General features: G+C 40.3%; 1 protein-coding gene across 2 annotated transcripts in view; it reads left to right on the forward strand.

Annotated features, from left to right (window-relative positions):
- Positions 1-8,924, forward strand: part of PCMT1 (protein-L-isoaspartate (D-aspartate) O-methyltransferase) — a 34,554-nt gene extending 25,630 nt beyond the window's left edge. For both annotated transcript variants that reach the window (XM_066994187.1, XM_066994186.1), the window contains exon 8: positions 6,704-8,924. Coding sequence is in view for 1 of the 2 variants with exons in the window: in XM_066994186.1 (XP_066850287.1) it covers positions 6,704-6,716 (13 nt within the window). In the remaining variant the exon portion in view is untranslated. The remainder of the gene's footprint in view (positions 1-6,703) is intronic.
- Positions 8,925-11,926: the final 3,002 nt, after the last annotated feature.

The following is an 11,926-nucleotide window of genomic DNA, read 5'->3' on the forward strand; positions in this document are numbered from 1 at the left end:
ACCATCCAGTTTGCTGACTTGAATGGCCACTAACACAGAGGTAGCACAGCTGTCAGCTTAAACCATACTAGGCATTGGTATGGAAATGAACAAAGCAGCAGTCCTGTTTTGCTTCCTGCCAGAAAATGCTTGTGAATGTACTGGCTGTTTTAATGGCGTGCGTAGATCTGTGGTGAGCTCTGAAAACAGCTTTTGAGCTTTATATCCCTTACATTTTTTTTCTTGTCTTTTTCTTGGTATTCTGGAGCGTAGCTTGTGATTTGGTTCTGTGAACACTTAAAGTTATCAAAAAGTCCATAAAAAGAACAAATAAAGCAGTTGATATTACTGCTGCCTATTGAAACCTCACTTCAGTGTTGTTGGCTTCCTGCATAGTGACCATGTACAATTTCCTTCTAGAACACCTTTACTGAGTTACTGCTAAGTTCAGAGCTTGTGAAGCATGCTTGCTATTCAGATGTTTTGTAGGTTATGTAAATTAATACTTTGTCCTTGAATATTGTCAGTATTCTCTCAGCGTGGTTACTCAGGGACTTCCTGCCACAGCGTAAGGCTCTGGATGTCTTGCTTTGTGGTCATTTTTGTTCTCTGGCAAATGTGGTAGACTTTATTCAGATCTAGAATCCATGCTTTAAAAAATAGTAATCTTTTTGAGCCTTCTCTTTTTCTAGAGTTCTAAAATGTTTTTCTGCCTTTCTATCTGACCTAATTATAGTAGCAGGTTTTTTCCATAGCAGCCATATGTGTTTTTACAAATAGTGTTGATTGAAGTGGAATGAGTGATTATCCCATACTGCTAGTGATGGTGGTGTAGTGTATTTGGGAGCAGAATTCTAAGGTCTTTGCATTTCACCTGTGCAGTTTTGTACTCTTTTCTCTACCAGTGGAGGAAGAGGTAATATATTCTTCGGGCTTTCTTCAGTCATGAGTATTGTTTTTGTTGTTGGCTTTCATTTTCCTTCCCCATAGATTTTCTTACAAATTTCTGATCTGTCCTGAAATACTTTATAATTTTATTTTCTTTAAGTATTAGGAATATATATTGGTGTTATCAGAAAGAATAAGCTTAGCCTGAAGTATGACCTTGATCACTATGGTGGCATAGAGACCATTTCTTCCTACATACGTTTAGTTTGCTTCAGACTTGGAAATCTCTGTTAAAGGCCATCTCTGAAGTCCACTTCTTGTAATGTCGTTTTGTTGTTAAATTGTCCTTTTGTCTGAAGAAAACTCTCATTCCTTTCCTAAGGATAACTGCCACTGTATTGTGGTCGTTACAGGAGGTGGTTACCTCTGTCTCTTTTTTGTTATTTTTCTGTATTGGTGTGTCCAAAGAGTTGGCTGGCCATACAGCTGCTAAGGAAACTATTTATCATTCAGCATTTGCTATGTGTGCTGCCATCAAAGGTAATAGAGGTATTCTTTTCTGGACTTCTGAGATTTAACTTTATCTTTCCTAAACTGTTGGAGACCTGTGAGTGGAGTTCAGTGAGAGACTCTTTTGAAAGAGCCTATTTAGGTTTCTTTGTAATAAAGAGCTGTTAGTATACAAGAGGCTCAGTGGCTGTAAATACAAAATTAATTGGATTTGAATGGTCATTGTGCTTATCTTCATTCTCTTAGTTAACATCACATTAAGTGAGCTCACTCCTAACACGGGGAGCTCTTTCATCATGTTCAGAACATCATGTTTGGTGTTCCTTCACAAAATAGCCTAAAATTGGCCACTAAAATGACCAGCATTTTCCTAGGCTAGAAGAACTTCCATTTGGCAAGAAAGAAACCACTTAAAGCAAGCAAGCAACTCTGGCCGTGCACATATTGGAGTAATTTGGAGAGAGGTCTGCAGGTGCTGTTTACAGAGCAGCACAACAGCATCTGAGACTGTTGCCAGCCAGTACCAGGGATATAAGAAGTCATTACTCTTGTGTTTTTTCTCCTGCTTAGGGTAACTTAAATATGATTTCTCAGACTCTACATTTCTTTTCTCTGAAAGCCTTTGAAAACAATTAATTGGGTCAAATGGACTATACTCAAGTTAATTATATATAGATGATACGAAAACAGAATCTGGTTTAGTAAGTGGAATAAAATACAGAATTCTAACTCTGAGGAAGCTATAAACAAATTATTCAGTCCTGCTATATTCATAATACTGTGTTTATCTCTAAGTGGTATTTGAAGTCAAACCTACCTTCAGATACTTTGCATCGTTCTTCATTATGTAAAGATGGAGCTAATAGCAAAAGAAAATGTGGACTAGATGGAAGGAAAAGACTCACTGGATTTTGAGTAATTCATGTGTTAATATATAACTTTATGTGAATATTGTTGGGTTTCTTTAAATTTAGTCTATAGTTCTCTGGTTTTGATTCAACTGTAGTAGTAGTTTTAAGCTCCAAATATAGGTGGGAGTCTTTTCAAATGTGACTCCACGGGACGTGTGGAAGTGGACTGCACACAGGAGCCCAATCTCTAGAGTGTGGTACAACGGAAAATGCATTGTTGTACTGCTGGTACGGTAATAGGGGCCTGCTTATGTGATTATGCAGGTAAGGATGTTTATCTTTTCACATAGAACTTCCCAATTCTTAATTGTTAGTTAAAAAAAAAATAAAATAAAATGGAGACGACCTCTCAGGCTTCACAGTTCAGAATACAGCTTATTGGCTACCTTATTGGCAGTTCTTGCCTAAATTAGGATCTCTCTGGTGTTACTTCTCTGTGAGAGTTAACTTATTGCCTATATGTAAAGACATCTTATAGAGAATAACAATGTAGGAAAGGCTTAGTAAGAAGTACTTATTGCAATTTTATTCACATTTTTTTAAACTTAAAATATTCATTAATAGAAATGATTTAGAAATGTCAAGCTAAATTCATATTTAATCATATACAAAATGACAGGATAACTTTTCTGAGCAAAAACTACAGTGACTAAATTGGGACTGGTACTGAATGCCACATTCTTCACATACACCATTAAGCACCTTTTTGGAAAAAGTTATTTGATAGGAAATATTTTTAAAGGTTTTTGCTTAGAAACCCTTATTGAATGTTTCAACCTGATGAACTAGTTTTCTAAATTCAATTGAAATTAGAAGCAGTTGATTGCCTGTAGTTCCTTAGACTATGTAGACTAATGGTTATGGCTAAAGTTTTTATTTTATCTCTGTAAGAGAAACCTGAAATAAATATAGGATACATTTAAAACTGATTATTTAAAATGATATGCAAAAAAAAAAAGCGTATGTTGACGCTGGTATAAAAGGCTGCAGAGAAAACTACTTTTCGTTGTCATTTCAACCTGCTCTGTTTGAGATTGATCATAGCATATAATAAATACTTTGTAACAGCATATTTCCAGATGAAAATGCTACAGGTGTAAATATTGGTCTATTTAAATATGTAAAAATAACTGGCTGCTGAAACATTGGTGCTATACTGAGGTTCAGAGTGTAGCCAAATATAGATACTAGAAATATAGTATTAATGACAGCATATATTTAATAGATGAAAAATATGTCAAAAAGGGAAAAAATCAGATGGTGTTCAATTGAAAAAATGAAGTGGATCAAAGAGAATGAGTTACAGACTTCAGGTAAATTTATGTATTTGTTCAAATACTACGCTTGAATGCCTTCTAACACAGAGGTTGGAGATGTATCACAAAATGTAACTATTTACACGTTTCCAAAACTTCTGTTACTACTTATTGTTGATATTTTTGATCTTTTTTTCCGTAATGAACTCTGGCATTTACCTGATATCTACATATTAGATTTTTCTGAGACTCTTTCTTAGTTTCCTACTGGATACTCCCAATGGGAAACCTGAAATACTCTTGTGTATATTTTCCCCCTACCTGCAAGTCACTTTTTAAAGCTTTTTAAAATTTATTTTTAGAATAGCATTTTTGATCTGATGACTTCTGAAATCTTGCATCGAGTTTAGAAAACAGCTTTGCCTGAATTTACAGTACTAAGAGAGAGATTCTCTTGCTAGAGTTCCAGGGGGCTAAGAAGGACTACTGTGATGACTTAAAACCTAAATATACATGTAGCTTACTAAGCAAGAGCTGGTAAGCAGATTGGAGGGAGCGCATAAATGAAGGTGGAGGGAAATTACATGAGCTGTGTAAGAATCATAGCCAATAGTCCTGGCCTATTGGGAGGGGAGGAAAAACCACAAACTAATCAGTAGATCTTTCCTATGGCTCTAGAAGACAACAGGTTATTTCCACCAAGGAAACAGCAGTTATCTTTTAAGTCTCTCTAAGTTTTATAGCAGCATAGGTCTTTTGCCACTGGGAGGGTCGGCTAGGAAGTATTTTGGCTTGTAGCAGTGAGAATGCTGCTGAAGTCTGATACATTTCGTACCTTGGTAGCTTCTGATTCATACAGCTGATGTTAAGATCAATTGATGCAATGTGTATTCAAGTCTGCTAGCTGTTTACATTAGGTGGAAAGCTGAGATGTGTTACCTGCCTGAAGATCTAAAACTTCTTAAAATGTATGTATATAATTCAGTAGTACACATATGAGCAGTTTCTCATGGCAGTAGAAAATAAACACTACATAATTTTAACACACACATCGTGGATTGTTTCGGGCTGACATGCTGTTAGATTCAGAAGCAGTGAAGACTGAGTGAAAAGTCTCTTGAGGGAAGCTGATCCCTCTAATGCAGTGATGCTTGAATAAACAACGTGAAAAAATCTCTATTTTGAAAGTGACAACTGAGATATACTTAACTATTTTGTCAGCAATAGCTTAAGCAATGCGAAATACAAACAGTTAAAGCACTGGTGTGTTAGTATACTCACTTGGGTTCTAAGTACAAATACCATTTTGTAAAAGGAAAACTTCAAATGCATTAAGTGAGATAGCAATGTGTAAAAACCTTGCCAAAATTTGTTGATGGGTAGAGTTGCCATGTTTAATAGTTTCAGAGTAAATATAGATTTTTTTTTCTTATGCTTTTAATTTATTAAGGGTCTAGCTTGGGTGTAAAGGATTAAGAATTGTTTGTCACAGTAAAAGGCCAGGCTTTTACAAAGCTGTGAGAGTATATGGTGTAGGATTCAGGATGCAAACCACATCAGCAATTAGGCATATGAGGCTGATCCAGCAGTAACAGTAGTTGTTATTTACATACACTAACGGGTGATGCAGCTCCTGGAAGCATTAAGGCAGAATGAAGTAAGTAGCCAAATTCACCTGCACTACATTTTAAACTGAGTATCAGATATTAATTTAATTTCATCGGTTTAAAGTAAACAAATACCTCTTCCCTGAACCAGGCAAATACGGAGAACTTCCAAACGTTTGGCTACAAACAGATTTTTCTTTACCCTTGCCAAGATTTTTTTTCCCTTTTGCTTTTTTCTCTAACTTCTGCAACACTGCATCTCTATTATTAGTACCTCTCTACCAAAAGGCAGTGCAAAGTGCAAAGAATGCAAATATTTATGGCTAACAAATCCTAAGGTTTGTGTTCTAGCTGTAGCAGCTAGAGTTAGTCATTCAAGCACTACTTGCAACAACCGTTTTGGTTGCTTTTAAAACCTTGCGCATGCTGCCATCCCATGCTGCGTGAAACCGGAAGGATAACGCCTTCGGAAAGTTCAAGCTTTTGCCTGTGTGCATGTGGCACTGTGTCTTTGTGGTTAGTTTGCATGATATACCAGCTGGAAATACTAGCGGGGATTGAGCCAGCAATCACATTAAGGAAGTTTTTCTTAATTCAGACAGTGTTTGCTTTGGCTAATGAGTGCGATGCACCTACCGAAAGAAAAATTGGAGCAAACTCCTTGTCGGTTTATAGATCACTTGTGCCTTGCGGGAGGAGGGGAAGGGGGAGAAAAAAAAGCAAACACTTCTGTTTGAGTTTTCCAACATTCATAGTGTCACAGCTTTCAGATTTGATGGACATTTGGTGTTAAAGTTAACACTTTAGAAATATTTAAACAAATCACTAATACAAGGTGATTTCACTGTTGGAATATGGGTTCTGTAGATTTCCTGTTTCAATGTGTTTTAGATGATGTGTAGGAAAAAAAAGCCTACATTTTCTAGAGTCCTCACAGTGATTTAGAGACTTCTTGATGCATCCTTTCTCCTCCTTTGGCTCTAACAGCCCCTCACTCCCCCTTTCCAAAACATAGCCCTGATTTAGCATACAGGTCCTTCAGGAGCTAATAGAGTTCCTCTGCAAAATAAATGAAATAGTTGGTGCAGACTTCATGGCGTTGGTGTGAGGCGTTCCTAGCTTTCTTGAGAGACGGCAGCTGAGGTTAAGCTTGCCTTTTTGACAGCTACCGAGCATGTGTTTTTGCCGATACTCTGTCTAGTGAGCTGGCTCAGCTTCTTGCCAGCAGGTAGCCGGCAGAGTTTGGATGACAAATAGCTGTGTAACTTTACAAAGTTACTGGTTTTGGTGGTGGTGGGGATGTTCATTTAGGTAAATGATCCATTAAATGTGAAAGAGAGGAGGGACCCATATTTCACAACGCATCACATAATAGTATGAGACAATATGGGATTGCTGTTGCTTTTCCTTTTTAATTAAATGCTTGATGAGATTTCTGAAGTTTTGCTGATGTGTTTGAACACTTAAATATATTCTGATACAGTATCAAAGCTTATCAAATATGCTTTCCAGAGGGAGAAGAATCATAACTGCATGTGTTTTCTTTCTGCAGGGATGAATTGTAAAAGCTACATCATCTTGACCCAAACATAGTGTTACAGTGGACTGCTCATCTCCAGTTCTAAAAGCTTTTTGAAAACCAACAGCATTGCAGCTTGTTTTGGACTTCGTTATACTGTTGTTATCAGCATGGAAAAGCGTGGTGTTTGTTTTATTTTCTTAGATGCTCAAGGCAAATCTGATAAAAGACATGGTGGAAAGTTTTATGTGGGCACTGTTTTATTTAACATGCCTTTATTTTACTTTCATCTGTCGAAAGCGGATTTCTGCAGAGCTGCAGATGAAGACGTATAGCTTGTGAACTCTAATTTTGATGGGGGTACTTGAACACTCACTTCTCTTGGCTCCTGTGTCCCTTGGTAAAACTGCTTCTGTGCACCTTACGACACTACATAGGTAATATCAGGTTTTCTGTGTTCCAATGTCTGCTAGATGCTACTAAAAGGAGATGAACTTCCTTTTTAAGCTTTTGACATGGTGTCATAGACTAGCATGTAGTAGATACAATCAGCTGCTTTACTACCTTAAAACCAGGCATTTGTAAATATTAAACTTCAAGACATCAGAGGTGGCCACTCTTACTAAATATTGCTGTTGGGCGTAAGACATTGTTTTCCCTTCCCTTCTCCATTAACTAATGGAGTCTTGAAACTCTGGTTTGGTTTGTAGCTGGCTGCTGATACAATACACCTAAATTCAAGTCCATAAATATGATGCAAGCTCCATCCCAATCACTGGGGTAATTAACGTAAAAGCAGAAAGGAGGTTGTGCTTGTGTGGAGGATTAGGGTCAGCATGTGGTAGACATACAGATCTTTAGGTTCTTTAAAGATAGGAAATAAAAAAATGAATGTTTAGTTAGTCCTAAGTGGAAGTTGCTTTTGACAAAGCCACCTGCTGTATTTACGTTCTCCTTTTTCTGTGGGCACCCAGGAAGAAATCTGGGTTCTTAGAAAGCGAACTCTTTGCTGTTATACAATGCAAATGTGGTACATGCAGGAGGAGTAATGAATCCTGGACTATAAAGTACAGCTAGAGACGCAATTCTTCCTTTTTCATATAGAAGAATAGCTGGAAGGCTATAAACTTTTTTTTTGCCCCAAGTTTTCTGTTTGGGTATGGTAAAATGACAGCAGGCAAATGCAAAGCAGTACAGTAAATTGAGCTGCTTTGGGAAAGTGGGGAAGCCTGTCTGAGCCTTCTTGCTCAGATCTGCACAACCAGAAAATAAGGTAAACAGCATGTTGATATTTTTTTTAATGATAAAAAGGATTAGAAAATAAAATAACTGTATAAAAGCAACCTATAGTGATCCCTGCAAAATGCATTTGGCTGTTCATGGTGGAACAGCAATATTTTTGTGACAGGTTTAATCACTGAAAGGTTAAAATTCAAGGGCCTCTGAATATGAAAGAGGTAACATCCTAAATAAAACATCTTAAATAAGTTCCTTTTGAAGGTCAGCTCAATCCCATTCCTCTGGGAACGCTACGTATCGATTCATTTGGATGTGTGGAAGTTACCGTACCACCTCCTGATCTGACTGCAGCCTGGAAGCGCACACACAAGGATTAATCTTACAAAGGAATTAATATAGCGTGTATTCTAGGAAATACGATTCAGAAAAAAACCCACCTGCGTCTGACAAATTTGTACTAACCCACAATCAACTGTGAATCTAGTTCTTGGTGTTGAAGTGAAATATCTTAAACGATGCATGCTAATGTTCAGCCTTTTGGTCACTGTTTCATTCAGTTTGAGTTCAGCTTTATTTACATCTTCTCACTAATTTGATCAGTCAAACGAGAGATTAAGAGCTCAACTGTATCCAAATTCTCGTCTCTGGGCACAGTGTGACAAGCTAGCCTAGCTTGGAAGAGGTGACAAAGCTGAGACCTGGCAACAACTTTGTCGGGGAGAACCACTTCAGGAGGTGCAAGGCTTCAGGGACCAAGGTGGCCGGGAGTGGGGCGCCCGTTCCACGGAAGGGGTTGAGGTGGTCGAGGTACTCGGGCAGAGAGGAGTATCCAGGAGGGGCATTTAGGAATCGGGAAACGAAGACCCCTCTGTGAAGGAGCAATGGTTCTGAAGTAAAAGCTTCTTGGAGAGGAGGACAAGTTGACATGCGGAAGATTTGAAGAGCTTGAATAAATGCTGTGTGAACTGTCTGAATTGCTACTTTGCCAAATAAAACGAATTGAGAGGAAGCTGTATTTAGGTGTCTGGATATTTATTACTATTTTTTTGCCTTTACAGGTCTTAACATGTCCAAAAAACAAGCATGTATAAAAAAAAATTCTGAATGATCAGAATTGTGTGTCCATTTTCTGTTAATTAATGTACGTCAGCATATCACAGCCATTACCAAGCCTGGTAATACCGTTTGGGATGTAAGTGGAGTTTCACTGTGCTCTTTGGAGTTTCCTCTGGTGGATGTCGGCGTGTTTTGGGGAGCAGCCTGAGTGAGTTCTGTGCGTGTGTGTGGTGTTAATTCTGCCTGCCGTCGGGGGCTGAGGACAGCTAGCTGGGCCTGCCAGTCGTAGGGTTAAAGGCCTTCTTGTTTTTTCCTTTTTCCCCTTCTAGAGGTGCAGGGATGCCTCACTAGATTGTTTTTGGTTAGAGGTGAGTGTAAGGACTGGGGAGAGAACAGTTTGGCTGGGGTGGTGGCAGTCCCGGATCCAGGACTTACCAGCAGAAAGCCTCCAGAGGCCAAGCAGGGGAACCAGGAGCACAGGCACCTGTCTTAAACCCACAAACAGCTGTGGGAGCTTGGTGGAGAAGAGCAGCATGGCTTAGGGATGTTTTCTGTTTAAGTGTCGGGAATTACCTGCCTGTATGACTTCCATTCAAACCAGCTGGCTAACTAGGGAACAGAAACCACTGCATGATTTTTTGGAGGGAAGCTAATGCACACAGGGTGTGGGCCGGCCCTGCTGACTGAGGCCACCTGGATGGTTCCTGAAATGTTTTGTGGTCAGCGGGTTTCAAGCAGACAATGGCGTGATGGCTGACAGCAGCGGGCCCTGTGTGGTAGGCTCCGGAGCAAGCTGGCAGCAGTTCCTGTGACAGGGTGACAAGCTCCAGGGATTTCGAGTGTGGAATTAAACATCAGCACAAAGAGGTAAATGAAAATGCCCAGAGGAACTCTCTGAACTAATACCCTCACTCCAGAAAGAGGGGTGCTAACCTGTTCTGACCTCAGAGCATCCAGGCTTTACACAACAAAGCGTCGATTCCAGTTTAAACACCATGACGTGCAATGGATGGATTCAAACGTGGGATTTAAGGTGGTTTTGTGGGTTCCAATGATTTGCCTTGTGACCTCTGTTTGAGTCTTCACCCATGTCCTTACAGCTGTGGGAAGTGCACAGACAGGTGTAAGGCCCTGTTGCACCCCTTTGCGTTTTCTGTTACCGACACGCGCCTCTGTGCCCTGAGTGCCCCCAGCAAGTTCTGGGTTCCCATGCCTCAGCCAGCTGTGAGGAAATCAGCCTGGGCTAAAACTTGGCCCTACATAGGTAGAAACACTATAACCTTTCCTCCCTGTCCTGTTTGCCTCCAGCATTTCACCCCTGGCAGGTGGAAGCTGTCCGTGCAGCACCGCTGCCCAACGCTGCAGCTCCTGCGCTCCGAGTCCTCCTGTGCGGTGCTCCTGTTGTGCTCCCGCACTCCTGGCAGGGTGCTACCGAGACACCCCTCAGAATGCGCTCAGGAGTTACAAACCACGTTTCTTTAAGTTACGAAACTAAAGGACATGGTTACTGCTGAAATGTGTGCGGAGGAGCTCCAGGTGCCCATTACAAATTGCCTGAAAGCTTCTGCTGGGGGCAATGGAGGGAGCTCACTTGTCTCATCGCACCAAGCGTGGAAACGTGAATGACTTAATCCCCTGCCTTTTAAACAGCCCTCTGTGTTAGCAACAACAGATTAGTTTCATGAAGATTGTTGACTGTTTCTCTGAGATCTCACTTTCATCTTTTAATGTGTCTTTGTAGTCCAACCATTTTCACCCCGCGCTTCTGAGGAACTGACCTGCTACGTATTCTTGAAAGCATTCCCTGAAGTTTCCAAGAAGCTGAAGTCCCATTTTCAGCCATGTTTAGGCATATATTTGCAACTTACCTCTTTATTATTAACAGATTAGGTAACTTGTTTAGTGTGTTCTGCCAAATCCTTTTTTTTTCTCTATAGTGAAAAAAGGGCACTTGAGGTTAATTAGTAACTTTGGTTTCAGGTGCCTCATGGACCACAAGAGCGGTCTCAAAGGCCTCTGGTTAGGGAAATGTGTGGTTCAGAGCATCTGCTTTGTGGCTGTAATGCCCTGGCAGAGCTCAGGAGAAGCTCATCACCCCGGCCGTGGCATCACCCCAAGGACAGTAGTTTCTTGGGCTTGAAGTTAGCTTTGGGGGGATGTTTTCCCCATGGTCCCTATTTCCCACTGTACTGCCTACTTCCCTGTTCTTTCCAGTCCTACGCACAGTCAGGTCTCCTGCTCCCCCTCTATCTGTATCGCTCAGGCATTTGTTTTGAATTTAAATACCATAAATGTATCTCTTTTGTGCGTTAGGGGATGGTGGTTGTGAAGAACTATGATAAAAGTTCTTGTTCTGTCATCTTTACGATAGGACTGTGTGTTTTAAAACATAAAAAAGCTCATTTCTGCGCTAGCTTTCTGTGCTGATTCAGTTCGGTGCTCCCAGTGTTTGCGTTTCAGAGGTCCGGTGTAGCAGTCAGTGCTCTGCAAGTGGTTCTGTTGTATTGCACGCACATTCATAGCCTTCCTGATTTAAGTAACTACTAGTTGAAAAATATTTAGCAAAGGTACTTCTACACATTCCCCCACCCTGGTCAAGCTAATTGCTTTGTGAGCTTTTTTTTCCCCATAGTAATCGCAATGTATTTATTGCCTGTGTTTGGCCCATACATCCATCAGCTCTTTGAATTTTTTTTTTTTTCCCCTGTGCTTTTTACTCTTTTAGCTTTTGCCAACAGAGACTGAAAAATCGGGTTCCTGATGCTCGTGACAGCAGCAACTAGTGTGGACCTTTGTGCTGCGCGGCTGTCAGCCCGCTGAGGCTACTGGAAAGGCTCCGCTTTGTTCGGGCAGCGTGTTTGTGCTGCTGCTGGTCACCGCCTCTGACTCGCGCTGCAGCTTGGGACTGAAGCTTTTATGCTTTATTTAGGATTTAAAACAGTAAATGGAGCATCATGCTGA

Source organism: Anser cygnoides, chromosome 3 (genome assembly GCF_040182565.1).
Source record: "Anser cygnoides isolate HZ-2024a breed goose chromosome 3, Taihu_goose_T2T_genome, whole genome shotgun sequence".
Classification (NCBI taxonomy): domain Eukaryota; kingdom Metazoa; phylum Chordata; class Aves; order Anseriformes; family Anatidae; genus Anser; species Anser cygnoides.